This window comes from Papaver somniferum, chromosome 11, assembly GCF_003573695.1.
Source record: "Papaver somniferum cultivar HN1 chromosome 11, ASM357369v1, whole genome shotgun sequence".
In the NCBI taxonomy this organism is placed as follows: domain Eukaryota; kingdom Viridiplantae; phylum Streptophyta; class Magnoliopsida; order Ranunculales; family Papaveraceae; genus Papaver; species Papaver somniferum.
Window position 1 is genome coordinate 139,581,441 of NC_039368.1, and position 15,097 is coordinate 139,596,537.

Consider the following 15,097-nt stretch of genomic DNA (forward strand, 5'->3'; position numbering starts at 1 on the left):
TCCCGATTTGATGTGGTAAAGCTCGGCTTCACCTCGCCTCCTCTTATACTGATTTAATTTGGTGTGGCTCGACTTCGCCTCGCCCTGTCCCGTCGCTTAGGATTTTTGATTTGATTAATCATATTAAACATGAAGATAAGATTGAGGTGTAAGAGATACACAATACCAAAAATGTATACAGTTAGGTTCCATCACAATCGTATTTATATGGTTGAATGGTGATTAAAATGTACAACCGTTTGTAAGGTCATGATTTCTTTATCAGTAATATAAATTAGAGAGCATAATTAAGAGTATATTGGTCAGAGGTAGTGGTCGAATTCAGGGGGAGTTAATCTTCCAGCCCATGAATGACTTCCACAAATCAAAATTTCAAAATTTCTCGACTGCGGATTTCACCATTAGCCATTAATCAATGAGTTGATAGATACTTATATTTAACCTCGACCTGTTTCACATGTATCATGGCTTACACGGTCATCTGTAATGCAAATGAGGGTTTATGTGGAGTGTACGCAACACCACTACCTCTGTCCAAGAATACATGTACATGTATGAACAAAAGATAACTTGTAAAGAAAAAGGTAGAAGAATAGTAATATATGTAGAAATTGTAGATTTTGGTGAAAATTTCTTCGTATACCATTGATTCCATCAGGTGAACAACCAAGAATCCCATTGTTCTAGGTTATCTCATGGTAAATTTGGAACTCAGTAGTACTTCATTTCTTCAGAGTGACTTAGTTCTTGAGCGTGTGTTCTTCATGTAATGCATTCCAGAACATAGAAGGAAGAATAAAAAGACGCATAAGTAGAGATTCACTAATCATGAATAATTTTTCAAACTGATAAATACCCTAACTCAAGTTCTCTTAATCCTTGAGGTCGCAGTTAACTTCAGATCGGAATACTCCAGGTCCAGGACCAACCAACTGAAGTTATGACATTAAAGAGAACTGCAATTGTACGACGCCTCTTTTTATTTGTTGCTGAGCTTTCCTTCTTGTTGGATTGTGTACAACATATTGCCCTTATCCAGCATCTATGGATCCAGTACCTGGAAGAGATCCAACTATATATCCAGTATTAATGTATCATACTACAATGATTTTATGAGATATGGATTTAGTACCTGATTGCATTGAGAGAAGTATATAATGCTTTATGAGATATGAATTTTACCCGAGGAAAGTTAAAGATGTACAATGATTTTAATTGGTGTAAGATCCCTCTTCTATGACAGTGTTGAAGACTGCAAGCAGTTAAAGGTAGTGTTGGACTCATTTTCATTGAATAGTGCGAGTGTTAACTCAAAATATGAAAATATCTTTTGCAAAAACATCTATCACATGGTTCGTAAATCTACATGTGGAAAGAAACTAAATAAAAGATCTTACGAAGCTGATGTCCATTTGTTTAAATTAATTAAGCTACTTGAGGAAAGCAGTTCTTTGTCCGTGTTACCATGACCTGAGGAAGTATTATATACGTCATCTCAGATTGCATTCCTCTAGTGTTTTTCACGATCATTGCTGAACTGTAATTGAATTCTAATACTATAAGTAGAGCTTCAAGATAATGAAGTTAAGATACATCAAGGAAGAGAAGACAACTCACAGTATCTTGTGGTATCTAATCATACATCAATGTTTTAAGGTACTTTTGTGAGTTGCAGGAGAAATTTATCTTTACGTTGCGTGCTGGGAGAGTAAATTCTCTTTGAGCTTGAAGAGTGACTATCTGTCCAAAAAAACATAAGGTCAGCAACCACATGAAAAGTAGAATCTTTAGTTAAGATCAGTATATAATAAAAATTCTAAGCGATCAAAGGGGTAATAGATATCTAGTAGCTTGAATAAAATGCATTCTTACATAAGATACCTTACATGTTCAATGTGTATTGCCAAACAGAGGAAGCAGGTCCTCAACTATACATATCACCTATCTACAAAAAAATCATGGCAAAAATAGGGATTCTTATTATATAACCTGTAATGACACATAAGATACCTTACATGTTCAATGTGTATTGCTAAACAGAAGCAGGTCCTCAATTATACATATCACCTATCTACAAAAAAAAATCATGGCAAAAATAGGGACTCTTATTATATAACCTGTAATGACACATGAACATCCCATCTACTTTGAGGACATAATCAAGCACAATGAAATCACTGGACTTAGACAAAATCTTTACGTACCTTACACGCATGTTGTCAAGACCCCTAATTTAGTAACTGGAGTATATTGAGGCTAATGATAAGTAAGATCATAACTCAATTTTCCTCCACTCCATTAACTACAAACAATTTCAGTGTACAGTTCATTTTTGTTTCCAAATCTGTCTCTGGATCTCCGCGCACGGGATATGACTGCAATTATAAACAACAATAGCAGATAGACATATGTAATGCACTGAACATAAGTTTGATAGCGTTTATAACCTCTACCTTACTACTCCATGTTATAGGAATATTTTTTCTTTCTGGCATGGAACTATATGCATTTTCGAGCACTAATGCTAGCATTTTTCCCAAAATGATCCACTGTAAAACAAATCCATACAAATATTTCAAGTGACCAATAAATAGTGCTCAAAAAATTATATAGTACGTCCACACTATTCAAACATTTAACCAATTATGTAAAAAAATATATATGAATAAAGTTAATTAAGAAGGAGCTTTCAAACCACAAAGAAGAGAATTTTAGCCGATACCAAGTTTAAGAAAGGGGTCACTCTCTACATCCATTAAAAATCACTTTTTGAAGATTTGTGTTGTTTCCACAGTTACTCCCATTGTTGCAAACATGATCTAATTTTTTTTCTTCCGCATCCTGTGAACTCAAATTTTGTGTAGAAAGATTACAGGAACAGATCCCATGAGTTACAAAGTCAAAACAGTAGAAATCTTATAAAGAAATTTTCATATCTGATGCAATAAATCTTGAGAGCAAAACCAAAACATATGATGGACTAAAATCAAATTCGTAATGTGGAAATAATATATTTTCAAGTAGAATACAAAAACTATAAAGACTCAATTATGAAAATAATAATCTTGGACATAGCACAATGAAGCTAATTACGCCAAACAAAAGAAAAGAGAGGACGATCTCGGGAGATAGGCAGTCTTGCTGCATTTAATGGACAACAAACCATTTTAAGAACTGCAAACCGCAGTAGGAAATTCATGATGAAAAAAAAATACTCATTCTTTCTCCACATCAAGTAACTTATCTCCACACTCATGTGAATCTCATTCTTCCAAAGCATGCACTTAATTATTACCCTTCTCAGCAATTAATTCTGTTTAAATACGTCATCTCAAAGAAATCAGAAGAACCCACAAAAAAGATCAAACCCAGTTTCTGAAAAAAATTAGCTTTGGAGTACGGTTATGTTTGCTTAAGGGCCGGCAGACTTAAGCTAGATTGTGATCAAATATTAACAACACGAATGCTACACCTATGTGGTAACATACTCTTTTAATCTAATTTGGTAGTGCACACACACTTTATACTTAAAAGTTCGACAGCTAACCGAGGAACAAACATTTTGTGCGCCATATGTGACCTGCAAAACATTAAATTTAGTAAACAATGAGTACTGAGTAGCCATTGACAACATTGTTGTGCTTGAAAATCCAAATTCCTGTCATTGCAGTATAAGCTAAATGTTAGACACATGATCCAAGCTATACCTGGGATTATTAAGAGTGACTACACGCATGCGGCAGGCCTGGTCAACAGGTCTTTCGACATTATAGTGATAGTTCTTAAGAAACCCTCAAGCAGAATAGCTCCAGAATGAACAGCCTCATAGTCCTGCTGTAAAACCAACACTTGAGGTTTTACTTCATGTAGTTTACGGACCTCAAGCTCATGGTTCCATTTGTAACTGCATTCAAAAAAACAAACAAACAATCAACTGAACAGTTGATGTAGAAAATTCCATATTTCCAACAACAGAAGCTCTCTGATTTTTTTTATAAATCAAAACATAAATCATAATTCCAAAGGAGAAAAAAAGTCCAAAAAGAATAAGGAGAATAAGGTGTAGAATTTTAATATGTTTGTTGGCAAAAGCCTTAAGAAGAATTTATATTTAATTCAGTCAGAGTTAAATAAAGAAAGGCTTAGATTAAACAGGGCAAAGATCATAAGCAAAACAAAATGAAGATAAAAAATTAACCCCGTCTATCAATTGTTGCAGAGAGATTAACCCTCGCCTGCAAAAGAAAAACAAAATTGTAGATAATTAGAAATCTTAATTCGAAGCTAATTTAGAAAGCCAAAATATAAATTGAACAACAAAAACGAACTCAAAGTAATCTTGGTTAGGTTTTTCTAAAACCAAAAATTAAAAACCCATATGGTTAGAACCCTAATTCGAAAGCACAAAAAATAAAGAAAATAAAGAAAAGAACAAACCCTAATTAAAGTATGGTTCAGACGGATATATCTTCACTTGCAAAAACACTTCTTTGTGCTTAAACCTTTACTTGCGAAATAAAAAAAAAATAGAAAAAAAATATATCAATAGGGACAACGGAGAAGAAAGAATGAAAAGGGGGAGAAGTGAGGAGGATCGAATGAGCAGATGAAAAACGCCTTGTTTTTCTCTCCTTTATGGAAATACACTGCTGGGTTCAAAAATTTTCATCTAGTTAGTTGGAGTCTAGTTTGTACAACAAAGGAGAGAGCCGCCCAGGTGTTTGTAATCTTAAGATGATGAATTAATAGGAATATGACATGTGTGACTAATGTTTATCCGGTATGCAATGTGGGACTAATATGTGACAAGAAATTTCATTAGTTTTCACTTAATTTCCATCCGTAAGAGTTCATTCGAACTTTGCAAAGTCACTCCTCTTAATTTTTCTCTAATTTTCTTATTCTTGTTAGGCCTATTCCTATTTACATGTCGAACAACATAGTTTGCCACTTCTGCACCTATTATGGGTATGGTAAACTGAAAAATATATGTGCCAATGTGTCAAATATACCACTTAGAAATATGTGACAGAATTTCTACCAAGCGACTGGGACTCCATCGCTCGATGATCTCAAAAGCACTCGGTGGTCTAAAGAGTGCTAGCGCTAGTCTTGCTATTGCTCGTCTGTTTGATCAAATCACACCTTCTTTACGGTTCATAATTTCTTGTAATACGTATTCTCCATCTCAATCTCAAGGAAAAGGTAAAGGTAAAAATAGTAACAAAGTTTGGAGTTAAAAGTTCATTCTCTCTAATGATGAATTTATGTGTCGTAATTATGATTTTTTTTTCGCAAGATTGTATTGATGGTGCAAGGCAACATGGTAACACCATGTGGGATAACATATTTAAAAAATATCAAGAACAAACCATGAAAATCAATGATCGTGATGCAACTGGATTGACACAACGCTTCATTACGATCAATAAGGAAGTCGCTTCTTATCTTGCTTACACAATTCAAGCCAAAAAAGACTTGGAGAATAGTGTTGTGGACGTTGATGTGGAAAGACAACGCTACACAAATTGACAACCCAATTACGGAAAGGGGTGTATATATATATGACCGAAGTGGGGGTAATACCGTTACAAAATAGCCGGTGAACGATATAACGCACATGAGCGATGAGGATTACAGTGCCTGCGATATTCCTAATGTCGCTAGCGCTATAGATGATATTTGTACCACCTGGTAGGCTGTTATTAGAGGTGTGTAACGGACGGACGGTTGCGGATTAGGGGTCACCTGTAACCGAACCGTCAAAGTTGCGTATTTGCAAAATTGAACCTTGACCGGCCCAATCACCCGCGGATTTAACCTTTGCGGATCCGCGGATTGTACGAGCCGGTTGCGGATTAACCGCGGATTTGACCTAGTTTTGATTGTATTTGTTGGGCCTAAATTCAGTTAGTGTCTTAACTTAGTTTTGATTGTATTCAGTTAGTTAACTTAGTTTTGATTCTATTTGTTGGGCCTAAATTCAGTTAGTGTTTTAAGGACTTTACTTCTTTCTCTTTGGGCCTAAATTCATTTAGTTAACTAAGTGATCAAAGAACTTCACTTCTTTCTCTTTGGGCCTAGGTTCATACTCAGGTAAGAAAACTTTGCTTCTTTCTACGGTTGCGGTAATCCGCGGTTTTCAAATGACAACCGCAACCGCATCCGCACAGCATGCGGATTTGAGAATCCCACCCGTGTCCGGCCCATACGTCTTACGATTTGGGTGAAAACCGCAATTTTGCGAACGGATACGGGTTAAATCCGCGGTTCCGGTTTTTATGCTCACCCCTAGCTGTTATGCCAAATAAGACTTTTTGACATTGTGCATAAGAATAGGCCTTGGTAGAGCCGGATACGCAAATAGAACTCACCTTATCTGGTGGGCCGTGAGTTGAGTAATCGTAAAAGACCCATTAAGAGGTCTTGAGTCCCATTTCCCGAACAAATCGAGATCTCTCCTCCTCGTCAGTCCCCAACGAAGACGAACAGGAAAAAAGTAAGATCTCAGTTTCTCTGCTTAAATTTTACCAGTAAAATAATCAAAATCTCTTTCTCAGAACTATTTAGGGTTCATAATCAATTCATTGTGATTTCTTAGAGGTAATAATTAACTATGTAAATCATTTTTGTCTTCCGTTAGCTTGATTTCTCTTAATTTGTTGTTGGCATAGATTTGAATCATCGTTCCAGAACTTGTGAATTTAGTGTTCAAGATCTTAATCATCACTGTTTCTAATTCATTTTTTCATTGTAAATACAATTCCAGAACTTATGAATTTGTCTTTTTATGAGGAAAATACTGATTTGATTGTAATTTTTTTTTGTTGAATTCAGTAGTTTCAATCCCTAATTTACTTAAGATATTGTTCTTGAGATATTTTGTTTGATTCTGTGTTTCGACCAGTGTTTAGTAGTAGGACATTGGAGTTCTGTATTTAAGACCGGTACATTGTTCACACCTTTGATTAGAGTATGGAAATGCGTGTTTTTGTTTGCATTTTCGCATTGCTCATTATTTTGATTATTGGATTTCAGTGTTTAAGAGTAGACATTCCTCACATCTTCGATTGCAGTATGGTAATGCGAGTTTCCATTTGCGGGAGTAGTGCATTGCTCACATCTTCAATTACGGGTTTTTGTTTGCATTTCTGTAAATTGTACTTGAGTAATATGTTGCTCGCACCTTTGATTAGAGTATGGAAACATGATTATTTGCTAGGATTTTCGCATTTAAGAGTAGCATGTTGCTCACAATGTAATCAGAGTACGGAAACTCGGCTTTTTGCTTGCATTTTTTGCTGTCGCTGAGAATAAACTCACAGATCTTACTCAACTTATAGATCTAATGATCTGTGTCACTAATGGTGTTTGTTTGCTTTCAGATTCTGATGTGGTTGTCGTAGGACAACAAGAAGTTACAGACATTGCTTTGTGATATACTTGGACCATTGCTGAAATACAGGTAGAGCCTTCTTATCTTCTTTTTATATGTGGTCTTATCTTACTTCTGACACTAGTTTAAGCAATGCATCTAAACTTGCACCCATCACTAGTTTGACTTATGGTGGTGTTTTTGTCATAATTCTCGCAACTCCGTTAAACAATGTCATCCTTTGTCTTGACAGTTTGATTTAGTATCTCGAATTAAATTTAGAGGAAATATAGTAAAGATCTTGGCTTCCGTCTCTTTGTAGAAAGAATGTCTTTGATGTTTAAGCGGTAACATTGAACATGTAAATGCTTACTCAAGATGTTGTGTGGGTGTAAACTGTAAAGTAATTAAATCCATCTCATTAGTTAGTGTGTATACTGAGTTGACTTTATGCATAATCTAACAAATAGTAACTAGAAAGTAAAAATGCACCTATAATTAGCCAAACGAAGAAAATAAATATTTTTTTACCTTACCTATATATGCAAAAAGTAATGAAAAGCTCTATGAAACAGAGATAAACCAATCTGGTATCAAGAATGATAGATATGGGGGCATTCTCAGATGAGGATAAATTCGACGCAAAGAAATGGATCAACACAGTCACGAGTCAGTATTCTCGAAGTCATGAAGAAAATAAAGAAGATAATAAAGAGAGCTCTATGGTATTGCTGGAGAAACACTTGGCAGATCTGGAGATGAAACTTCAAATGATGTCTGAAGAGATATCTGCTTCTCTCGAGGAACAGAGTGGTGCTGCTCTTCTCCGTGTTCCCCGTGCTAGCCGGGATGTTATTCGACTTCGTGATGATTCTGTTTCTCTTCGTACATCTGTTTCTGGGATCATCCAAAAGCTCAAAAAGGTATTTTTCAAACAGTTAATTGTAGAATTTTAATTATCACTGTAGATTGTGTGGTAGAAATGTAGATTGTCACAGCTATTTACACATAGGTAGGTTTGTGTGCTGTTGTTGCATGAGATGATTGTAAATTGTAATTCTCGAATGAAATGTTAAACTGGAATGTGTATAGGACATTGGGAACATTAGGGTAATGTTATACCAAAGTCACACGGGACATTGGAAACAGTGGGGTAGAGGATACGGCAATCCACAATAAGTATCGCTAGCCAAAATTGGATGGATTTTTTTTTATTTTGTGCATCCATGCACAAAATAAGATCCAATGATTTGGTAAACTTTTCGTATTACTTTATTATTGTTTACTTTCTCCTATGAAAAAGTTATCTAACCATCGGCTCTTATCTTGTGCATGGATGCACAAGATAACGAGGGAGGTGATTGCCTAGCGAGTGGACGGGAGTTTCAACTTTCAACTATTGATGTATACTCACATTGAGCTTTGGATGCTCTTCTCATCATAATGCAGTCATTTAACACTGTTATTGAAAATTAAAAAAAGGCTAAAAGGATTCTCGGTAATAACAAATGGGCGGGGGTGCAATAGGATGGGAGATCAGCATGTTTTGATATGTATTTAGCCAGACAACGGTAGATAAATTTTCTTTCCATTTTAGTTGAAATGTATTCAATTCTGGTCGGTTTTTAAATTCTCAGCTTACATGTGCTTCCTGCTTAATGTCTGAATGATATTCTGCGAACGCCAAATATATATTTCAGCACCTTTCTACTTTTAATGCAGGCAGAAGGTTCCTCGGCTGAGTCTATTACAGCCCTGGCTAAAGTTGACACAGTCAAGCAACGGATGGAGGCAGCATATGAGACATTGCAGGTGCAGGATCCACGGGCTTTATCATGTGGCTTTGGTTAATTTCCTATTTTTGTCTATATATCTAATTTTAGGTTCAACTATAGGATGCTGCCGGGTTGACTCAGTTAAGTGCTAGTGTGGAAGATGTTTTTGCCAGTGGAGATCTTCCACGTGCTGCAGATACCTTAGCGAACATGAGGCACTGCTTGTCTGCTGTTGGTGAGGTAATCCATTCTTTTGAGTTCGTTCTTGATGTTCCACCATCTAGACTTGTTCTCTTACATCTGATGTATTTTATGACGGTCAATTCTTTTTGACCCTCGGTATGTTTGTTTTTTCAGGTTGCAGAGTTTGCTAATGTTAGAAAGCAGCTAGAAGTCTTGGAGGATAGACTAGATGAAATGGTTCAGCCTCGTCTATCAGATGCTATAGCTAACCGGAAGGTTGTTTTACCCTATTGATATCTTGACTAGCAACTGATTACCTGTTGTACTACAATTGTTAACTATATCAAATTTTGTTTGGTTGGATATATCTAAGTTGCATCCTATTTTTGCTGTATAGGTTGCCGCTGTTCAAGATTTGAGGCAAATTCTCATACGAATTGGGAGGTTCAAGTCATTAGAAATGAACTACACAAAGATTCACCTAAAACCTATAAAGAAGCTTTGGGAAGACTTTGAGTCCAGGCAACGAGTTAACAAGCATGAAGGCGAAAGACTAGCAAGCATTTCAGAGTCTTCGTCTGTTTCGTTCTCCAGTTGGCTGCCAAGTTTCTATGATGAAAAACTACTCTATCTTGAACAAGAGTGGAAATGGTATGATTTATCATCGTCATCTTTACATTTTGTATAGTCTTACTTTTTTCAAGGCTTATGTAAATAAGAAAAATGAAAGAGAAAACAGACTAATTATCTCTCCTACTTTGAGAATTCAAACACTAGAAAGCTTTTTATTTTTGTACTCAAGAACTAAGCACTTTATACACAGGTGTACGGTTGCTTTTCCTGAAGATTATAAGAACCTTGTTCCAAAGCTATTGATTGAGGTTATGACAGTTTTGGGTGGCAAATTTGTTTCTCGAATCAACCTTGCTACCGGAGAAGTTGTTGCTGAAACAAGAGCACTGGCCAAAGGTAGCGTCTGCAACTTTATCTGATGTATTATTTAACATAAATGAGCCTACCCATGGTTTACAAAACGGGTCTTTAACCTCCATAAGTATATCATCAAGGCTATTCTCTGCAAACTTCTCCCAGTGATTATTTTGCATATTATGGTTGTATCTGTGCTCCCTACATTGGGGACTCGTAACCTGTACCCGCTACTTAGTGTAGTTCTAAATTTACCAATTTAGTATCACTGCAGTTTTGGTGGTTATATTTCAAGAGGCTATTTTCATATTTACACTGAAAATGATGGTGATCCATCATAATATTGGATTTTGATGTTTCATCTGCAAAATTTTAGGTGTCCTTGATATCTTATCTGGGGATATGCCTAAAGGTAGTAAGATTCAGACCAAGCATCTCGAGGCATTGATTGAGTTGCACAACATGACAAGTGCGTTTGCAAGGAATATTCAACACTTGTTTTCGGATTCTGCTCTTCAGGTTTTATTGGACACATTGAAGGCAATATATTCCCCTTATGAATCCTTTAAACAGAGGTGAGGCTAGTAATATCACTATAATCTTAGTTGTATTGTTTCCACCACTACTCACTGTATTGACTTCTTCCGACACACACCTTGACAAAGGAAGTCTGTGCATCATAAATTAAGTTTCCATCAATTCCATACCATTTTTCACGTCAAGCAGTTAATTTTCTCACGTGAACTATCTAGTCTTCTTTTCCCTCTGTTGTCCAAAAAGAAAAATCTCGATTTTCCTATTATAAAGCCTAATGAGGAAACTTTGCTTCCTAGATATGGGCAGATAGAACGTGCCATCCTATCTTCTGAGATTGCTGGACTGGATCTTAGGGGAGCCGTTGCTCGTGGTGTCGGGGGTCAGGGCATTGAACTAAGTGAAACAGTTCGAAGAATGGAAGAATCTATTCCACAAGTTATTGTTCTTCTTGAAGCAGCTGTGGAGAGATGCATCAATTTTACTGGAGGTTCCGAGGCAGGGGAACTTATTTTGGCAATTGACGATATAATGCTGCAGTTTATTTCTATTCTTCAAGAAACCTTGAAATCATTAAGAACTGTATGTGGAGTGGACTTCACTGCTGATGCCACTGGTTCAAAGAAAGAAATGGGTTCAGACAGAAGGGATGGAGCACATAATGCGCGCAGATCAGAGTCTAGCTCAGAAGAAGAAGAGTGGTCTATTGTCCAGGGAGCATTGCAGATTCTTACAGTTGCGGATTGTCTAACAAGCAGGTCTTCAGTGTTTGAAGCTTCCTTGAGATCTACTCTTGCCCGTCTGAGCACTAGTTTGTCTCTTTCAGTGTTCGGTTCTAGTTTGGATTTGAACCAATCACATGTGGGCACTGATGATGGAAACGGGGAGTCGTCTTTGGCAGGAAGGGCATCCTTGGATGTTGCAGCCCTCCGTCTGATTGACGATCCTGAGAAAGCTAGGAGACTTTTTGGCCTCTTAGATCAGGTATATTTGAATTATTTTCTTTTATCCTTGTATTTCGTTGAGTGAGAGTCTTATTCTCTCGATATAATAACTATTATATATTCCTGTCTTCCTGATATGGGTTATTGGTCGTGTACTGTTAAGTGTTAACAGTGTCTGTCAAAGCCCTCTCCATAATTTTCTCTTGCCAAGTAGGGGCAGCATAGTATCAGCACCTTGATTTTGTGATCTTGAGAAAAATATTAGATCGAAGTATTAGAACTGTCATTTAACTTTTGAGCCTTGTCAAACCAATTAGTTTGATCATCAAACCTGGAGAGACACTCCAACTAATAGACCATGAACCTCAAAAACAGTCTAAGTTCAAGATTCGAGATCTAATCCAAGAAGTTTCGTATGGCCATCTTTTCATTGGATACCAGCCTTTAACCAGTAAAAGTTTAGATACTTAATTCCTAGTAACTTTGTATCCACACATGTCTCTCTGCTTACCTATTTGTTTTAAAGTTATAGTCGTATATGTGACCTTTTTATTCTTTTCCTATATAATGCAGTCGAAAGATCCTCGGTTTCATGCGCTTCCACTTGCGTCTCAAAGGGTAACAGCATTTGCAGACACAGTAAACGAACTTGTCTACGATGTTCTCATCTCTAAAGTACGGCAAAGACTTAGCGACGTGGCTCGTTTGCCTATCTGGTCTGCAGTTGAGGAGCAGAGTGCTTTTAATCTTCCAAGTTTCAGTGCCTATCCCCAATCATACGTGACCAGAGTTGGGGAATATCTGCTTACTTTGCCTCAACAGTTGGAGCCACTTGCTGAGGGCATTTCTAGCGATGGAAACACGGACGAAGCCCAGTTCTTTGCTACAGAATGGATGTTCAAGGTAATTATTATGGTTTCCAATTTATTTTCTTCTAGACCAAAAGTTTGCGATGTGTTTAAAATCCATTCACGTCTGGTCCCGTAAGTAAAACCCATTAGAACCGCCATCTCTAGTAATAGACTATTAACCAAGACCCAGATTGTATTGACCCTTAAGAAACAAAATTAGAGATAAATAAGGGTAGAGAACTTACATAATAATCGCGAAACCAGAAACATTAGTGTTGATAATATAATCAATCGCTTTGAAAACATCACTACTGTGCATCAGAATTTAACTCATTCGTAAGCCAATTTGTTGTATCAGAATCTGGTCTTCCAGTTACAAAAAAACTGAAATTAGAGATGGTAGTATCTGAATTCATACGTGTGAGGGTGTCCTCAGGAGGATTAGATCATATTATGTTGTTTGTGTGTTGCATTGTGCTGTTTATGCTGGCTAGAATAGTTTTTTGGTTCACTTGATACTTTCTCCTCGAGATATTTCTATTTTTATTATTATATTGAAGACTAGTATAGTCTTCAATGCTACATATGGCTGGAAATACTGCTAAGAGTACTCAACGTTTCACTGTATGAATATAATAGGTTGCAGAGGGAGCCACAGCACTTTACATGGAGCAATTACGCGGAATTCAATTTATAACTGACCGGGGTGCCCAACAACTCTCAGTCGATATAGAGTACTTGAGTAATGTGTTAGCAGCTCTATCCATGCCAATTCCTCCGCTCCTTGCTACATTCCACACCTGTCTTTCAACTCCAAGAGATGAGTTGCGTGATCTCGTTAAATCAATAGACTCGGAATCCCATCTGGATCCTCCTACTGCACATCTTGTTTGCAAGATACGGCGCCTGAATCTTGATCAGTAACTTTTGGTTGTCTCTGTATGATTTAAATTTAGAAAATGAGGGTATAGTAATAGTCTTTTCATGAGTATTATCTTTCATTGATTTTGACATCTCAAAAGAGACTGATAATGTGAGAATTTGTATCTGCTTTACTGGGTCAATACAATTAAGTCAATGGGCTTTTTACCCTTTTTCTAAACTGGTGCATGAACCAGTCCATTCCATAAACAACACAAATTTTGGCAGTTGTACTTGTGTCCATGGGTGAGCAAAAAGTCTGGAACCGCGGATATCATCCGTATCCGTCCACAAAATTACGGGTGAAACCCAATCCGCAAGATCTATAGGTCTGGCACGGGTGGGATTCTCAAATCCGCACTTTTAACGGTTTGGTTGAGGTTGGACTCTTGAGATCCGCGGATTCACCAACAATCACAAAAATAGAATTTAAGATAAACAATTGTTGGTTGTTGGTTCTAAATGGTTTTACCTATTTCCCATCCACATTTTCCCCAAATCCCATCCCAACCACACAAATTAAATTTTGTATAACCCTTTTTAGAATGGGTGAACAAAACTTACTCCAGTAATTTCCTATTCTCCATATTTAACCTAAACTTAATTAGGATTGAAAATCAATTTGCAAATCACCCTCTTGATCATGGTTGATTTGAAAAAAGAAAAGAAAAAGAAGACAGGTTTGGAGATCGAATCTGCATTACCCAATTACATTTCCTTACATACTATATAATGGTGCGGATTGCTGAAGTAAAAAAAACTCCATTGATATAAGATTGTTAAGTCTGGTTCCACATGAATTAAAGGTAATCAGTTCGATCTAGTTCTTTTTCACTCATTTTCAATGAAGACTATTATTGGGGCGTCACATTCCAATAGAGAGGTTTCACATGGATTCCTAATGACTAAAAAATAGGTTATGGGGTGTCTTGATGCAATACAAAAATATCTAAGTTATCCTCCATCTAAAATAAAAAATCTAAAAACTAAATTCAAATCCTAATTCTAATTCAAAAATCTATCATTCTTCTTCTTCCAAACTTCTTCTCCTTCATCAAATGTAAATCCTTCACTCTATTTTTTCAATTGAAATCATTTCTTATCTTAAATTCGAAACTAATAATCATCAATGAAAATCTCCATTAAAGATGTGGAAGAATCAAACTTTTCGAAGTGATGGTAATCAACAAACCAATACTGTTTGAAACTGGTAGATTGATTAAAATCAGTAGGATAAAAATAGGTTTGCAGACCACTCAAGGTTAGGTATTTTTAGTTTTCTAACCGTAAATTTTTCTATGAAGCTGTTACGGTTAAGAAACTGAAAATCCTAACCGTAAATCAATAGATAAATAAATTATATTAGTTGTTATGGTTAGGTTTGTAACCGCAGATTCACTTACGGTTGAATTTGACTCCGACAAAACCTAACCATAAAAATTTCTTAAGCATAATTTTCTCATAAAAATGGATTTACGGTTGGATTTTATTTTGGATAAACCAACCGTATTTTGTTATGTTTTGATTTTCAATATTTTAACAAAACATAAAAGTTTCCGTAGAAGCAAGATTTGGGTTTAAGATTTT

The 15,097-nt window shown here is 36.3% G+C and overlaps 1 protein-coding gene and 1 long non-coding RNA gene across 10 annotated transcripts; one reads left to right on the forward strand and one right to left on the reverse strand.

The window, feature by feature from the left end:
* Positions 1-526: 526 nt before the first annotated feature.
* LOC113323834 lies at positions 527-4,694 on the reverse strand. 8 transcript variants are annotated; one of them, XR_003347874.1, is made up of 12 exons: positions 4,438-4,694; positions 4,199-4,235; positions 3,708-3,904; positions 3,521-3,580; positions 2,723-2,841; positions 2,454-2,549; positions 2,205-2,375; positions 1,887-1,945; positions 1,618-1,736; positions 1,398-1,537; positions 1,183-1,252; positions 527-1,072 (listed from the first exon to the last, which is right to left on the reverse strand). It is a non-coding gene; the product is annotated as an uncharacterized LOC113323834 (long non-coding RNA). The 8 variants fall into 8 exon arrangements; XR_003347872.1 differs by having other exon boundaries at positions 1,618-1,740; positions 1,882-1,941; positions 2,723-3,580; XR_003347875.1 differs by having other exon boundaries at positions 1,471-1,537; positions 2,723-3,580.
* A 1,726-nt stretch (positions 4,695-6,420) lies between these two features.
* On the forward strand, positions 6,421-13,691 carry LOC113321944 (conserved oligomeric Golgi complex subunit 7-like). Of its 2 annotated transcripts, none has more exons than XM_026569924.1 (12): positions 6,421-6,499; positions 7,386-7,465; positions 7,951-8,298; positions 9,098-9,187; positions 9,271-9,390; positions 9,508-9,609; positions 9,731-9,984; positions 10,157-10,302; positions 10,637-10,835; positions 11,094-11,778; positions 12,312-12,641; positions 13,229-13,691. In XM_026569924.1, exons 3-12 carry the CDS (start codon positions 7,975-7,977, stop codon positions 13,511-13,513), a joined length of 2,535 nt encoding a protein of 844 aa, XP_026425709.1. In that variant the 5' UTR covers positions 6,421-6,499; positions 7,386-7,465; positions 7,951-7,974; the 3' UTR covers positions 13,514-13,691. The 2 variants fall into 2 exon arrangements, with proteins under 2 accessions (XP_026425709.1, XP_026425710.1); XM_026569925.1 differs by having other exon boundaries at positions 6,455-6,603.
* Positions 13,692-15,097: the final 1,406 nt, after the last annotated feature.

What these genes read in the sequence shown, in the direction of transcription:
- LOC113321944 (XM_026569924.1), top strand. Translation starts at nt 7,975, where the DNA reads ATGATAGATATGGGGGCATTCTCAGATGAGGATAAATTCGACGCAAAG. An exon ending in TCATCCAAAAGCTCAAAAAG is followed by an intron (nt 8,299 to 9,097) that starts GTATTTTTCAAA and finishes CTTTTAATGCAG; the next exon opens with GCAGAAGGTTCCTCGGCTGA. An exon ending in TATGAATCCTTTAAACAGAG is followed by an intron (nt 10,836 to 11,093) that starts GTGAGGCTAGTA and finishes TTTGCTTCCTAG; the next exon opens with ATATGGGCAGATAGAACGTG.